The sequence below is a fragment of the Recurvomyces mirabilis genome, assembly GCF_035927965.1.
Source record: "Recurvomyces mirabilis strain CCFEE 5264 chromosome Unknown scaffold_5, whole genome shotgun sequence".
In the NCBI taxonomy this organism is placed as follows: Eukaryota; Fungi; Ascomycota; class Dothideomycetes; order Mycosphaerellales; family Teratosphaeriaceae; genus Recurvomyces; species Recurvomyces mirabilis.
Genome location: NW_027041939.1, coordinates 910,278 through 926,240, shown reverse-complemented (window position 1 = coordinate 926,240; position 15,963 = coordinate 910,278). Strand labels below are relative to the sequence as shown.

The 15,963-nt window shown below is 53.0% G+C and overlaps 6 protein-coding genes across 6 annotated transcripts; 3 read left to right on the top strand and 3 right to left on the bottom strand.

Moving 5' to 3' along the window:
• Positions 1–454: 454 nt before the first annotated feature.
• LTS14_002693 (uncharacterized protein) lies at positions 455–4,034 on the bottom strand (the record flags this gene model as incomplete). The annotated part of the gene is made up of 2 exons (XM_064835399.1): positions 455–3,985; positions 4,008–4,034. 2 exons carry the CDS (start codon positions 4,032–4,034, stop codon positions 455–457), a joined length of 3,558 nt encoding a protein of 1,185 aa, XP_064697334.1.
• A 741-nt stretch (positions 4,035–4,775) lies between these two features.
• Positions 4,776–6,305, top strand: LTS14_002692 (uncharacterized protein; the record flags this gene model as incomplete). The annotated part of the gene is made up of 1 exon (XM_064835398.1): positions 4,776–6,305. One exon carries the CDS (start codon positions 4,776–4,778, stop codon positions 6,303–6,305), a length of 1,530 nt encoding a protein of 509 aa, XP_064697333.1.
• Positions 6,306–7,309: 1,004 nt separating this feature from the next.
• LTS14_002691 (uncharacterized protein) lies at positions 7,310–9,202 on the bottom strand (the record flags this gene model as incomplete). Its single annotated transcript, XM_064835397.1, has 2 exons — positions 7,310–7,959; positions 7,984–9,202. 2 exons carry the CDS (start codon positions 9,200–9,202, stop codon positions 7,310–7,312), a joined length of 1,869 nt encoding a protein of 622 aa, XP_064697332.1.
• A 785-nt stretch (positions 9,203–9,987) lies between these two features.
• LTS14_002690 (uncharacterized protein) lies at positions 9,988–10,969 on the top strand (the record flags this gene model as incomplete). The annotated part of the gene is made up of 2 exons (XM_064835396.1): positions 9,988–10,535; positions 10,588–10,969. 2 exons carry the CDS (start codon positions 9,988–9,990, stop codon positions 10,967–10,969), a joined length of 930 nt encoding a protein of 309 aa, XP_064697331.1.
• A 1,049-nt stretch (positions 10,970–12,018) lies between these two features.
• On the top strand, positions 12,019–12,500 carry LTS14_002689 (uncharacterized protein; the record flags this gene model as incomplete). The annotated part of the gene is made up of 4 exons (XM_064835395.1): positions 12,019–12,052; positions 12,113–12,136; positions 12,236–12,302; positions 12,362–12,500. 4 exons carry the CDS (start codon positions 12,019–12,021, stop codon positions 12,498–12,500), a joined length of 264 nt encoding a protein of 87 aa, XP_064697330.1.
• A 725-nt stretch (positions 12,501–13,225) lies between these two features.
• Positions 13,226–15,775, bottom strand: LTS14_002688 (uncharacterized protein; the record flags this gene model as incomplete). The annotated part of the gene is made up of 1 exon (XM_064835394.1): positions 13,226–15,775. One exon carries the CDS (start codon positions 15,773–15,775, stop codon positions 13,226–13,228), a length of 2,550 nt encoding a protein of 849 aa, XP_064697329.1.
• Positions 15,776–15,963: the final 188 nt, after the last annotated feature.

The following is a 15,963-nucleotide window of genomic DNA, read 5'->3' as shown; positions in this document are numbered from 1 at the left end:
CCAAGGTATCTCTTGAACTGTCAGTTGTCTACGTCGTGACCGTCAACTCGCCTCGCAGTGGCTTGGAGCATTCTCATGCTTCGGCCGTACTCGTCTACGCGTGACTACAAAACCAGAAATGGCATAACAGAGGCCGGCGTCGAGGAGTGTAATGTGCGACTATTGTCCACCATGAGAGTGCTGTTTCTCTCGTCGGCAAGGCCGTTCTTTACCGTTGATCTCTGATCCTTGACCGGTCTTGGGCGGAATGGCGCTTGTGATGAAACCCTTGGCGGAACCGAGCACTACACAAGATATTGTGATGGAATAGAAGGACTGGAAGTGCAAGGACGAGAGCAAGACTTGCACAACTAGCAACAGTATTGGCTATGAGCAACGCCCAAAACTCCGAACTAATGCGAGAAGGCTCCATATCACATCCACGCCCGTACAGTACACACACTCGCTGTCCCCACTAATATTGCAGCCTCTTCTGCGCCTCTCTCCAATTGACCTCGACGCCAGGCTTAGCATAAGCACAATACTTATCCCTGATAGCCACAACCTCATATGTTCCCTCCTCGCTCGCCTTGACCCTCAGGCTATAGTCATCAGACACCTCATGCCTCATGTCCAGAATAACGCCCTTCCTCTTCCCACCCTTCTCCGTGTTCGAAGATCGGGTATAGGTGAACTCGAAAGGCGGCACCCCTCCAAACTCGAACAGGATTTCCGTCTCGCCTCCCTCATGGATATCGACGTAAGACTCTCGGCCGTGAGAGACGCGGACGGATGGCATGGCGTGGATATGCGCGGTCAGATTCGTCGAGGCGCGGCACTGAGAGGCGTTGTCCTGGACGCCCGTCACAGTGAAAGTACCGGGTTTCTCTGCTAGGCGCCGGAAAGTGGTACTCGTGGCCTGGGCCTTGCGGTTCGCGCCTTCGAAGTTATAGAAGATGTTGAAGGGTGCCACGCCAGACAAGGCGAAGTTCAGGCGATCGCCGACGCAGAAGTCGGTCTGCGCTTCCAGGGGCGATATGGAGGGAGCGTCGAAGACCGAGATCTGGACGCGAGGGGTGGTGCTGTCCAGAGTTCGGCTGCAGCCACGGCTATCGCTCACTCGGCGCAAAGAGATGGCAGAGCGACCGAGCTGGACACGACTATGCGGGATGCGTAGGTGGTGAGTGTGTGTCGTGATGGCATTGAGCGGAATAGTCTCAGCTTTGCCAGTGCTGTGATGCTTGATCTCAACTTCGACATCGAAAGGTGGTGCGCCGTGAAAATTGATTGGGATGACCTCTTCACCATCTGACTCGACTGAGCAATAGCTGTACGTCTTGCCGGGGTTGGCGAAAGCGACAGATGGTCGAGGATGCACACGTTGCTGGACGGTGATAGGCGTGAAGTATTTGTTGTTGTGATCGTAGTTCGCATCTTCTAGCTTGTTGAATTTGTACTCGTACAGACCAGCTTGGGCGGTGTCGAGCCGCATGTTTGCGACATTGAGAGCAGCGCGGAGCTCTTTGTTCTTCGGCGCCATCGCACCACGATCGGGCTTGACGTGCTCAACGTACGTTGCATGATACGGTGGTGATCCCTTGAACAATACCTCGACAGCATCATCCGTACCTTCGCAGATGTCATTCTTGATGACAATGTCACCCTTGCACTCACTGTCCTCTGTAGGAGGTATCCTCAGCTCTGGTCGTGCTATCCAATTCACTTCGAACGTGTTCGCAAGATCGTCGACTTGGCCAGGACAGAATTGGTCCTTGACATCTAGCAGCTGATACAAACCTTCCTCTGATACGGCCAGACGATCGTTAGGGTTTGTCACAGTCTTGCTCTGCTGCCGGCTGTGCTTGTCCACGTATGTGACGGTCCAGGGTGCTTCACCAGCCAAGCGCAATGGTAGCTGGACCTGCTTGCCTTCCAGAGTATCAACCGTACGACGGCCCTCGATCTGGCCGAAGCCAACCCTCGGCTTCTGGTGTCGCACCGCTATCTTCGCCTCCTCCTTCAAGAACTCCTTACACTGCATGCGATCGGTGACGCTGACCAGCGCAAGTGTATAGTCACCACCGTCACGTAGCTGCTCAGTGCTCAAGGTGATCTGCCTCTCCTCTATGTCTTTGACAGAGTACTGAGCTCGCTTGCCATTGTGCACAAGCTCGTACTCCAAAGTGAAAGGACCTTCGCCATCCAGGCGAACGTCAAAAGAAGCAGTCTCGTCAATACATGCGACCTTCTTGTCTTGTCTGTGGACAAAGCTTGCGGACGCAGCAGGCTTGACGCTCTGCTGAATCTTCATTCCCTTCAATGGTTGTTTCTTGTATACAGCATCGCTGACCTCCACGAACTCGTATGTGTAGTCGCCAGCAGTCTTAGGCGTCAGCTCGATCTGCCCACGCAGTCCGTTGACATATTCAATCTCGGTGATGTGGTGTCGATCGGGATGTTTCTGTACTGTATACTTGACATCGAATGGCGGCGTTCCTAGTAAATCGAACGCCACGCGCAAGCCAATAGGGCTGCCTGCGCACTTGTCTGAGATCTCTTCGCTGCTGATAGCCAGCTGCGGTTGTGGCGGGTTCTGCAACAGACACGATGCCGGCTCATACACTTCGCCCTTGCAGAAGTCGGTCGAGACGCCCGTGACAGTGTACAAGCCAGGCTCCTGGATCAGCAAGCTTTGACCAGCATCCTTGAGCGACTCTCGCCGTTGCTGGGTTATACTACCATGCTCGCCAGTCGCAGAGATATCGTTCTGCGGGCTGAAGACGTAGTCGACATGGTATTGAGTGCCAGCAATGACACCTCGTCCACTCGACCCAAGCTGCACAGGCAAGCGTGCTGAGCTGCCTTGCGCCACTTTCATCGGCTGCTGCGGTGTGCAGCCATGTAGCTGAACAGTTGGCCGCTCGTGCACCGTAATTTGCCGGTGCAGGCGTGGCGACTTGGCTCGACGGTTTTCATGGTCATGGTCAGAGTACATGACTCTGTTGCCGAAACCATCCTCAACTTCCGTCACAGCATACGTCCACTCGCCTGCAGTGCTCATACCTTCCGTGATCGGGAACAACACTTTGCGTGATCTGGCCCATTCAGCTTCACCACTGCTCGAAAGCGTCATTGCTGTTTGCCGGTCACCACCAGCCAAAGGAGACACAAAATCATCTGGCTGAATGTTCTCGAATGTCGCCTCCTGCGCCTGCTGGTTGACTTGCTTGCGATACTTCACGCGCAAGGGCGGCGTACCGACAACCTCGAATTCAACGCTTGACAATTCACCTTTGCATTTGTCTGATGCCGCATCGAGGATGCTGACACGAGGACACGCCACCACGACGGTCTGCACCTTGTGTCTCCGCGCCACCTCCAGATTTGACTCATCGACGACCTTTGCCAGCGAATACAGTCCCGGCTTCTTGATCGTGTAATACAGCGTTTTCGGCTCATGTAAATGCTGACCATAATTCTTCATACGAGACGCCTCCTTGTGCATAGACTTGAGCTGCGATTTGCTGATGTGTAAGGTTTCGTTTGCTTGTGTGTCCAAGTCGACCCGTACAATGTCCATGCTGATCGGGTTCGTAGCATTTATGGTGATGGGCAGCTTTATCTCAGATCTCGAATTGTCCAGGCAGTATGAATGTTTCTCAGAGTTCAGTACTGCCGTTCCTTCTGGCAGGATATGGATGATCTGTCGACCCAGGATAAGAGATTCGTTGAATTCGATTGCCCGTGGGTTGACATTCCTCTCGTTGATCGCGGTCTCGTATGCACCCAACACACTCCGACTGACCAAACCCAGACCAGCCATAATCGGCAGAGGTATCCTGAACATCATCATCCCGTCCGCCATAGCGTGTCCCAGAAATAACAGCACCATTGTCGTAGAGCTCCATTCCAGCCATGGTATCCGTAGTCCTGGCAAGCCAAAAAGCCAGACCCCATCTATCGCCAACCACTTCATAAACAGCCATAAGCTCTGCTCTTCCGACTCCTGTAGATGCGTCCAGTCATACCATTTCCAACACCATAATGCCATCCATAACGCAAAAGCATATAGCCGTTGTGAAGGTGCATCGATCACGGTCTCTGATATCAGAGGTTCGCCGGGTGGTGATGTGTATGTTTGCGCTTGGAGCACCGGTATCTCTGGCAGCTTTTCGCTGAGTCTCTGTATGCCTGTGGAGCCTCCGAATTGTCCACTTCGTCGATTTGTCTGTGGTGTGGCCGGGAATGCGCTCCTTAGGCGTGGTGTACCGTCCATGATTGTTGCGCTTATCTTTTTCTTATGATCATGGCAGACGTTGTGGTTTATGGCATGAGATTTCGCAGTTCAGAAGCCTCCGAGGTTGTCTCTAATTTACGCAGAACTCCTAGTACCATTGCCAACTGTCACATATGCTCGACAGTCAACATTAATCTATTTGTTGTCTCACGCGTCTGCACGCGAAAGAACGGCGGGAGCAGCCGTGGCTGTGTGTAGCTAAAATATAACCTTCTTTCGCTATGAACGCTACCTATTCTTGTTCAACGTCACTTCCTCACTTCTTGCGAAACACAGATCGTTCCGATTTATCGGTGGCTGGGATTGGCAAAATGGCACGACATAGCGATTGTTGTCGCTACAGCTACAAAGATAGAATTCCCATCCGTCACACAAGGAAACAACATTGCGTTTGCAAGGAAAAGCCGCCATCATCTTGATCCTACTGATACACCTGGTATCCTTTCAAGACTGGACTACACCAGCCTACTCTCTTCCCCAGAATCAATCGGCCGTCGTCATGCCTTCAAAACGTGGCCAGAAGCGCAAGACCAAGGATCTTGATCGCGACGAATCCAACAACGACGATCCACTGGCGCCACCAAACCGCAGCACTTGGGACGGCTGGGTTGAGATGGAGTCTGAACCAGCGTTTTTCAATGTCATGCTCAACGAAATGGGCGCCAAAGGCGTTCGTGTGCAGGAGATCTACGACATGGACGACGAGTACCTTCTAACCCTACCACATCCGGTCCACGCTCTCATCTTCCTCTTCCGATACCGTGAGAACGACACTGAGCAGCAAGAAGAGGGTAAATGCCCGCAAGCCGTGTGGTTTGCAAATCAGACGCCGGATTACGCGTGTGCCACTTTTGCACTCTTGAACATCGTCAACAACATTCCAGGTCTAGAAGTTGGTGACGAATTGCGACGTTTCAAGGATTTCACGAAAGACATGGACCCGATAAGCCGAGGAGATGCTATCGATCAGTTCGACTTCGTCAAGCACATCCACAACTCTTTCGCGAGCGAGAGTGATATGCTGCAGGCCGAGATGGTGGTCAGTAACAAGGCTGCTGCCTTCCGCAAGAAGCAAGCCATCGCTAAAGGTGTTGCCACGAAAGCCGCGAAGAAGGCTAAGCTCGCCGACGTAGATACAGAGGCGAGTATTGAGACAGCAAGTAAAGCCGCTGCAACTCGATCAATGCCTCGAACCAAGAAGCCTATGCCGAAGAAGTCACCAAAGGAGAGCTCGCCGGGCGAGGACGACGAAGATGACGATTACAAGAATCCCGCTAAGAGGAACACCAAGTCGCATTCCTCACAGGATGAGAAGCCGACCACATCACGCCGCTCAGGACGCGCACCTAAGCCTCCTAAAGACGTTCCTCCGCCTGTCGAGGATGAAGAGCCAGACGAAGGCTTCCACTTCGTAGCCTACATGCCGATCAACGGCCACGTCTGGAAGCTTGACGGCCTGGATCGCTTTCCGCAAGACATGGGACCGTACGAAGATGACGACTTCGGCATGGGCTGGATGAGACTCGCACAGCCACTACTTCGAGGTCGGATGCTGCAGTACGCCGAGTCCGAAATCCAGTTCAATTGCATGGCGCTGGTACATGATCCAATTGAGGCCGATCGCCAGGCTTTAGCAAGCAATGTAAAAGCGCTGAAGACAGTGGGGGCGAAGCTAAGTGAGATATGCGACGAATGGTGGGAGCTCGAAGGTGGCGAGACGAGGAAAGACGTTATCACCGGCATGGCTCCGTCTCTAGGTCTCACTCTAGCTGAGGTCGAGGACAAAATCGTTGAGCCAGGCCTGATGACTCGAATCAAGGAGGCAGATGACGTGCTACAGCTACTCAAGCTCAGGCAAGAAGTCGTTGGGCAGCAAGCATGTCTGCGAGCAAGTGTGCGGGATGTCGTTGAAGCGAGCAAGTCTGACGCAGAGAAAGCTCGACATAGACGACACGACTATGGGTCTTTCTTGCGAGGCTGGCTTGGTGCATTGGCAGACCAGGGTACTCTGAGCGAGCTGTTGAGCTAGAAGGGCAAGCGTGCTCGAGGATTATATTGAGTTGCTTAGATCGATGCACAGAACTTTGCTGATCAGCGTGGCGTTGAATGGGCGGGCAATATCAACATCAGGGGCTAGAATCTGATGATACAGAGCAGACAGTATCGCAAGATTGATCGTCACTTACCAGCTGTCAAGGGCCTCCAGTCCTGCATCAGCGATCGAATCCTTCGCACTCCTGCATACGAGTGACTGCGAGGTAAGAAGCCCCTGCTTCGTGTTATTGAGCAACCATCACTACAGCCATGCAGTATAAGCACATAAATGCAAGGATAGCTTACTACCACCACAGCACCAACACAAGCACGATCGACGTCGACAGCATCCTGAGATCTCGCCACCAACACCGGCATTCTCTTCACGTCAACGACCATCAAAAGGTGTCTCAAAACAATCTACATCCACGACGCCTGCGGCGAAGATGCCGGGACCCATACAAACTACGGCGCACTTCAACTCAATGAACCAGGACCCTTTACGCCCCGTCCGGAGCTCGATGGTGAGGAGGCAGAAACGATCAGGTTGAAAGGACGTTGTCCTAACCGTTCTGTCAAGTTTCTCAAGCTTTCGAAGTGGGTGGAGTAAGTACTATCAATCTTTCAATCTATCAATCTTCAGGGCTTGATGAGAGGAGAAAGGCAGTTGTAAAATCAATGCAGATAGCGGTTGTGTAGTGAGGACGGTGTTCAGCATGAGAAATTGATGGATACGAGAGAGAAGAGCGTGCGACCAAAGCTGACTTAGGAAGGGAAGAAGTGGTCTATACTGGCGAGACACCGCCGTGCAGATCGATGCCAACCCCAGAGCAGAAACCTAAGTCGCTTGCAAATGTCGTGATCAGTAACAATAGGAAGAGGGTGTAGTAACATCAAAGTAACACTTACTCGGAGAACTCACCTCGATCATTCAGCAAAGATAGATAGCAGATCAACCATACCTTTTCCGGCTGTCTCGCCGCTTTAGATAGCAGGATTCTAGTAACGGTCGCTCTCATCAGAAGACGTCCAAAACGACGAAGTTGGACTATGGTGCTGACACCCGTTTGGATCCAAATCAGCACTCTTCATCCCCGGAGGCTCATCACTCACATAACCGACTCGCAGTCTCTCAACGAAGGGCTCGGTGCAGCTACCGAAGATCTTCTCAATCAATTCATCCGAGAGCTGGCCGTAGCCTCCCCTCGTTATCTTCAATTGTATTCTCTCGGTCTTTGCTTTCTCGTCGTTGTTGTAGGTGTCATCTGCTACCATTCTGGTCATCAGTAGTTTGGATAGATCATCCTCACCGAAGGCATGGACCCGTTTCATCTCCTCTTCTGCTTTTTCAATAGCATACGTCCTACCTTCAGGGACCTGAGCCTGCTGGTGGGCATAGTGCTTGATTGTCTTCTCCTCACAATGTAGCACCGCAAGGAGAGGATGGACGTCCCAGTTGATGTCCTGGAATTTCGCCTTGTACAGGGTAGCAAACTCAGCATCACTGACGATGTTAGAGAATTGCACGAGCTTCAGTAAGAGATCTAGCCAAGCGAGCACGACCTCGTGATCAAGTGTAGCGGCATGCTGCCGGAATTCGATGGTGTTAGTCCGATCGTCCTGATACTCCATCAAGTTTTCAACATTGACTGTGCAATGGTGGGAGTGCGTACCTTGTAGTTGGAACAGCTGACCCAGTGAGGGTGCTCTCTGTATCAGAGCTACGTTAGCAGCTGACGTATATTGGTTCGCTGCCTGAGCAATAATAGGATCCTCCCAGTGAGTCTCGCGATATGGCCGCTGGTGACTCCGGAACCGACCCTTGATCTGATTCTTGCAGTACGTGCATCGACGTCTATAGACCTGCTCGGCGTGCAGAGAGCTTAGGGGCATATTGTAGGCGTTATCGTATTGGCCAAGAGCGCTGTTGTCGCGCGGATTTTCGTGAGGATGACTCTGTGGCTTGTTCGGCATCGTGGACAAGCCGATACGATCAACAGTCTGTATACTATCGATACCAGCCTCACAAGCAGCATACAGCGACATGATGTTCTTCAGAGTCTGTAGAGGGAAGCGGTTGCGTGTGTTGCCAATATGGACGTGTAAGCCACACCTCGAAGTGGTGAATATTCGTGAATGGCGTGAGAGCTCGTCTTTGAATTCGATATCGTTGAAGCGGCGTGTCAAGTGTTGAAGGACTGCTCTGACCTCCTCGGCACCTGTGATGCTGTGGACATGGCCGCGGTCTGTCGTGCTTGGCGTAGTCTCCTTTTGGATGTTAGCACTCAGGATTCTGGTCTTGAACTCGACACCCGAGAAATAGAACTGATCTAGATACTCGGGACCCAGGCTCTTCTGCTGTTCAGCAGTCAAATCGATCGTAGCATCTCCTCCTATGTTCCATTTGCTATGAGTATGTTCTATGTCCCGACGATCTGATGTCCAGGGCAAAATGTCTAGGCCAAAAAGGTGGTGCTCGCCACAGGTTGAGCAGATCGCTTCGATTGGTTCCATCAGCACACGTGTAATCTTCTCTCGGCCGAATAGATGCGGCAGAACATATGTTCCCGTGGTGGCTTTGCTCATAGAATACTCTTCTGAGGATGCTTCGCTGACAGCATACCCTCCTAAGGGTGCCTCGCTACCAGCATATATATTGGAGGTCGCTTGACTGATAGCATGTTCTCCTGAAGATGCTTTGCTGATAGCCAAGAGGCATTCAAACTCTATACCAAAGGTAAGATCGAGTGGGTTATGCCTAATCTGCATGTGCTCGACGTCAGTACGTAAACATTGCATCCGGGAAAGACCGGACGAGGGAGAAATGAAGACGTTGGACGAGCTCGTCGCTATCGAGTCGGTTCTAGCAGACCTGCTGCTGGAGTGATCCATGGTTGATCGAAATGCCGAGCGGGAAAAGGACGATAAAATGCCGGATGTGCTCTGACGCCGTCAACAGTAGTCAAAAGAGCTGAAAGCCAAGATGAGAATGGAGAGAAGATGCAATGCGTAGTATGAAATGCGCCAACAACTCTTACAGGCCTGCAGGCACAATGGACAATGATCAAAGGCTGCACCGAAATAGCTTGTCGGAACCAGAACAATGCCCAATGCACAAAGGAAAACATTGCGATGCATTTCGCTAAGGTCGACTTCATTGATATCCTGGTTACGTTGAAAATAGCACGACTTCGAAGCCCATTGGGCCAAGGGCATCGTGCTATAGTATCGTGTGTTGTGTCTTCCTTATTTGATGAACTCGCGGCCATCCATACTTGAGCATAAAGCAGTCAGTAGGTCAAAGTGGTCCGATGCGCCCAACGTCAAGTTGTCATGTAACAGCAGAGAGAATGGAAGGAGGAGAGATGGAAGGTGAGCTTTCTTCGATGGGCCGTGCCCTGCACCAACGAGGCTAGCGTGCTGTAAGTGCGAGCAGTGTTCAGGTGAGATCGCAGCATGCGACAGTCGTCATCATTCAGCGATAGACAAACGAAACCTGATCGATCTAGAGGTACCGTGTCCCTGTAACTATTCGACAGAAAAGTCGACAGGTTCAAGCAGTATATCCTCCAGCTTGCAAGTCGAAATAGTGCCTACTTGGTCTCTCAAGCACGGAGAGACTTTTATCGCCATCCTTGTAGATTTCTACTCGTCAGAAAACGTGTTGGGCCATCTACATGGCTACCAAAGCCCACTGCGCCTACGTGTTCGAATGTCTAGCAGCAGCCTTCGAAAAGCAACAACCGCTGAGCCTAGTGAAAGTCGAGCAGCTATGGTACCACTATCACGCGACCAAGGTTGATGACGAGGACGACGTAGAAGGCGGCGGCGAAGACGAGAATGAAGATGAAAGTGACGAAGAGGAGATGACAGAAGCAGAGACCAACGATTCACCTCCAATTCGTCCAGCAGCTGTTTCGCGCTTACAGAACAAGGGCACCGATTCAAGCGCGACGAGCTCGAATAGCAGTCTTCCCTTATCGACCAACTCTACCTCATCATCGACGCCAAGTAGTAGGCAGTCGGGCTCTGGCATTACCACGCCAGCAAGCTCAAGAACTTCGCTTGGGTCCACCGCGAATGGGCGACCACAGCGACGAGAGTTCCCGCTGTTCGTGACATGGAACACAGTATCGCGGAGCGGCTACAAGAGCTTGCGAGGCTGCATAGGCACGTTCGAAGCACAAGAGCTTGAGTATGGACTACATTCATATGCACTGACCAGGTAAGTGCACAGCTCGGCACATGACAGCGAGCTCATATCTGACTCATCATAGTGCCTTCGAAGACATCCGCTTCTCGCCCATCCCACCTACACTCCTCTCGAGCCTCAGCGCACACGTAACCCTCCTCAACAACTTCTCGCAACCCACCAAAGACCCCTTAGACTGGACAATAGGCAAGCACGGGATCCGGATATCCTTCACGATCAATGGACGACGATACGGCTCAACATATCTCCCCGATGTAGCGAAGGAGCAGGGCTGGAACCAGGAAGAGGCGATTGTGTCGCTGATGAGGAAAGCCGGATGGAATGGCAGCAGTAGCAGTTGGGCGAAGACATGGAAGGATGGGAGGGGTGAGCTGGTGCGGTATGAAGGGGAGCAAGTCGGGTTGGAGTATGCTGAATGGAAGGAGTGGAAGGAGTGGGTGGGCTGAGAATCCGGCCTCTACGATCACATCCTCCGCTCAAGGGTAGAGAGCCGGTGGGATGGTATACTTATACTACTTGAAGAGGTGATAGATGTTCCATCATGTTAGCCGATCTGGTCGATACAGCACTACCCTACGTTCAGTACAAGGGCCCATCAGAGTCGGACACCAATTGTTGCATCGCAACCAATACGAGGCGGGTGTGTACAGAAGACGAGCTTCCGCTATGGCGACGACTGATATACCAAGGCCAAAATAGCACGGTGGTATCAAGCCCTTCTTGTAGACCAAGTTCCGCAAGATGTTCACTATTATTATCAGGGCGTTTTCGCATGGCCGTCAACTATCACGTGCCGGAAGAGTGTCGACCCCGCCAAACTCGTGGCTTTTACTTCCCTGCGCCATGACGCGCGCGGGGCAAAAGAGCTGCCAACTACTTCGGCAGGCACAGGTGTAACGGGAGCCACAATAATAATGTATATGAAAACTCTCCGATCTGCATGGACGGATCCTGGTGCTAACAGATGTGGGATTTACCGCGAGCGCAGCAGAAAAGCTGTCAGGGCGTGCGTAACGCCCGGCAGTGAAGCACAAGGCTAGGTTTCTTCACCAGTCTGCTTGACTCGTGGGCGTTTGCTCCAACCTCGATCGCAGTGTACTAGAGCTCCTAGTGCTAGCCTACCAAGAGCAGGTTTCCACTTTAGCCTTCCTTGTGGTGCGTGTTCTGGAAGGCCGCCTGACGCGAATCGCTGCGTTCCTGCCGATTTGGGTCGGAACGTGGCTGTGTCGGATTGCCGCAACTGCTCGACTCTGTCCGGTCAGCTGCGTTCTTGCAGTGAAGCTGCAGTGAATCCTGCCTTACACAAGTGAGCAGTGACGGATGGATGACGTCCATGCTGCCTTCTGCCTTGAATGAGTGCTCCACTCCGATCTACATTTAAAGCTCCAGTGTCTCTATCATAACCTCAATCAACACAATCCACTCTCACAAACCTTCAATCACCACACAATCCAAACTTTTCCAACTACCAACAAACCCACCCAACACCGTCAACATGACTGACTCCGGCCGCAAGGACATGTCCTCCAGTATGTTACTTCCTCCAATCCCTCGCTGCCATTGAACAGCCTTGCTGACACAGTCTACAGAGATCGGTGACAAGATGACCCCTGGTATGCAGCACCTCCTTCTCATCGCCATGCTCGACCGACGCCTCGACACCTCACTCTGCTTCTCATCACTCCCCAGTCGTATGAACTAACACCATCCAGACTCCCAGAAGTCCACCATCGACAAGGTCGGCGACTCCATCACCGGCGGTGCCGACAAGGCCGGCCGGTAAGCTCGCCCTTCACTCCCCAATCCACTCCCCCAACTTCCACTAACTCCCACTCCAGCGACCTCGTCCCCGACTCCCAGAAGTCAACCACCCAATCCATGTCCGACAAGGCCTCCCGCGAGAAGGACTCCCACAAGTCCACCGGCAACGAGTCCATGCTCGACAAGGCCAAGGACACCCTCGGCATGAACAAATAGGTGCACTACTACCAGTACCAGTGAGCCGCAAGCATCCCCCACCCAAGGTCGACTGGCAGACGGGAGGCTTTGAGGGTGTTGCTGCGTCTGGGGGATGAACGATGACGATGATGATGATTGTGATGCACACGACTTGAGTTTATTGGCCTGCGGGCTGGTGGAGGAGGGAGAAGACTCGTCCTCTGTGTACTTCTTGCTACTATGATATCCCACGAATAGCGAATTCAAGCTGAGCTCCTCGTGAGCCTTGACGTAAAGTTGTGACTCGTCTTGCTCATGTCATCTTCCGTTGCCTTCGTCATCGCTACACTATTGTTCACTCCTATGCACTGAGCCGAACGGCCGAAGCTGATATGACGATTACTGGGCGTATCCAATTTGCATTGCATGATTACGACAATGTAGTCCTTGATCCCTGCTTCGCGACGAAGCAAAGCACGTTCGCGTCAACGTACATCCTGGCAAAGCTGTTCGGGGTCGCACGGAACAGCTCACGGCGTCTCGCCGCGCGTGGCAGTCACAGACTCAATTGCACGATGAAAAGGTGTGACAATGGATGAGGACAATACGTCTAATACCAGATCCGAGAGAAATATCTGAACTGGAGCTAAAAAGTACACTCCCTAACCCAACAAGCATAGCATACATCACCCCTCCCTTCCCTATCCATGTCTCCTTCCACATCCCTCCCATATATGTCTCTTCAAACCCCTACCCTGCTAACCTCAAACAACCCCATTAGCCCCCGGCGTCGCGCTCTGCCCTCTAGGCACGAGACCCTGCTGAGGCTGCGGCGGAGGCGGGCGTGCAAAACCATTCACTGGCGTCTGTGGCCCGGAGGGATATGTCGGTGTTGCTCGCCCGGACGTGGGACCCTGACCTTGCTGTTGCAGTTGTTGTTGTTGTTGTTGTTGTTGTTGTTGCTGAGGGTACTGAGCCGGATACACCGGTCTTGGTTGGACGTTTGCGGGCGAGGAGGTGCGGACGGGTTGGTTGGAGATGGGTTTGCTGCTGCTGTTGTGGAAGGCGGCGAGGGCGGTGTTGCTGCTGGTTGTCGCTGAGGGGGGTCGTGAAGCGTAGTGTGGTTGAGAAGGTGTTGGGTTGTATGCTGGGCGGGTGGGTTGTTGTGTGCCATAATACTGGCCTGAGGAGGTTTGTTCAGGTCGTGCTTGTTGGTGTTGGTAGTATTGCTGCCGGGTCGTGTCGTTGGTTTGGCTATAGATCCGTGGTGCACCAGGGCGAGAGTACTGAACCGGTTGCCCGTTGTAGGTCCGGGTGGCAGTGGATGCTGCACCGGTAGGTGTGCTGTACTGTGCCTGGCTGCTCGTCGTACGCTGATATTGTGTATTTGGTGCTGGCGTCCGTGAGCTTGTGTACTGCGCGGACTGACCATAGCGAGTGTTTGCTGCTGATCCAATGGCTGGCGTACGCTGCGCGGTCGTGTTGTAGTGCTGACCAGAAGTAGAAGAATTGCTTCTTGTCAGAGTCGCAATCCCTGCCGCAGTAGCAGCCGCGTTATGCTTTGCAAGCCGGGCGACTTGATCCTCTTCCATCGTGCCTCGAATATTTTTGGTCTTGATAGGGATGACAGTGCTGATACCGAGCTCGGATAACTGATCACCGTCCAGCTTCGCGACAGCATATGGCGGGAGCTTGAGCACAAGATAAGCAAGCTCTCGCCGAAGTGAATGATAGACAGCCAATTCGTCCTCCGCAGGCTCGTCTGGCTTGCCAATTCGTGATGCGAGCACAGGCGCTGGACTTATCGGCGTTCGTGACGAGGATGTCGACGTCGCGAGAGTGGCATTTCGTATCCGTTGGTGAGAGGCAAGAGTCTCAAGTAGCTCAGATATCTCTAGCAGAACATGCTCGACGTCTGATTTTGACGTGACCTGCTGGACGTCTGCCATGTCCACATCTAATTCCTCAAGCTCGTCGATGACCTTGCCAAAATCGGCGTCTTCCGTCTCTGCTACTACCAAGCTACTCTCAGCCTGGCCATTCGCTGCGTCGCCTTCATCAAGCAAAGCAGGGTCGACGGCAAAAGTTTCTCGATACCGCTGCGCACCGACCTCATGCCACCATAGCATACTTCTTGTCTCCGCTGGTACAAGCGACCTAGAGTTGTCATGCGAAGGCGCGAAGCTTGAGTAAGCTCTCCGAAATAAAGCTTCCTCTTCTCGAGCCTGCTGCTCTTCGGGTGAGAGCAGACTGGGCACCTCCTTGGCACTTTCAGCGCCACTGCTCAAAGCTCTATCACGTTGTTTTCGCTTCTGTCGTGAAGTCTCGCTATCTGCTGTACCCAAGCCACCGTAACCCAGCCAGTCTCCCGTGGTCATCGCTTGCACAGTGTAGCCACCTTTGCGCGAAGCACGATGTGCGTCCTTGAACTCCCAGTATAACGTGGCATTATCGCGTGTGGACGAGCGCTTGGTCACCTTCGGTGGGTTCAGAGTGGCGAGACTGTAAGGAGGCGCGAAAGAGTCTTCGAATGTGGGTCCTTTTCTGCCATCATCCGCCGGCGCTGGAGCGATCTTGGTCGCAGTCAAGCCATTCGGTAGACTCATCTCCTCTACAGGCAGCTCAGTCTTGACCATATGATCTTGATGGGTACCATTCTGCATGGAAGAGAACAGCTGCTTGGGAGTAGGCGCATTCCCAAACAGCGTCAGAACCGTTCCCGCACGTCCGCCCGCACCGGGAGCCGGCGATACGTGGCCGTTGACCATGCTGCTCGCCTCCTTCTTGATACCTGCCATCGCTCCATGCTGTAGCTCCTTGTCAACCACATCTGTGATCAATTGCTCCAAGGCTTTGGCACGCTGTATCTGCTTGAGATCCTCGACAGGTAAGCGTGCACCTTCTTTGCCCTCGCCATCTCGAGTCTTGGCACGAAGCGCACTCTCAATGCCCTGCGTTACACCATTTGCGTCTAGCTTGAGACCCGATAGGCTATCGTAGATGCCAGCACTCAATTTGGAGGCTATCGTGATTTGGTTTCCCGCATCTGATAAACGTGCCTTCTTCGGCGATCGCTCACTGCCTGATGTGACATGACTGAGGTTGTGGTCGAGGAACGACGGTGTGGTGTCATGTTGCTGCAACAACTCCAGGATATCGCGTTGTGTCTGCCTTTTACGTGCCGATGTCGTATTGCCCTCGTCCTCGCGCTTTCGCTTATGGGCGGAGGTGTCTGAGGGTGCGGCGTCGTTGATGTTCTGTGGGGCAGAAAGTGCAGCTGGCGGGGTCGAAGTGCCATTCGTGGTGGTGGCCATGATGTGCGGAGGAGGGTCAGGCCCGCGAAAGGTTGGCGTTTGGTCGAACTTCCGGACGCGACTTGCGCTTGTCGAATTCGTTCACGCTGCGGTTGCGAATGGCATATGCCCACCACTCCCTGGCTCTGCCACATTCACACCTTGAACCAACGATCACCTCGCTTGCAGCAGTCGACCAGAGAAAGACC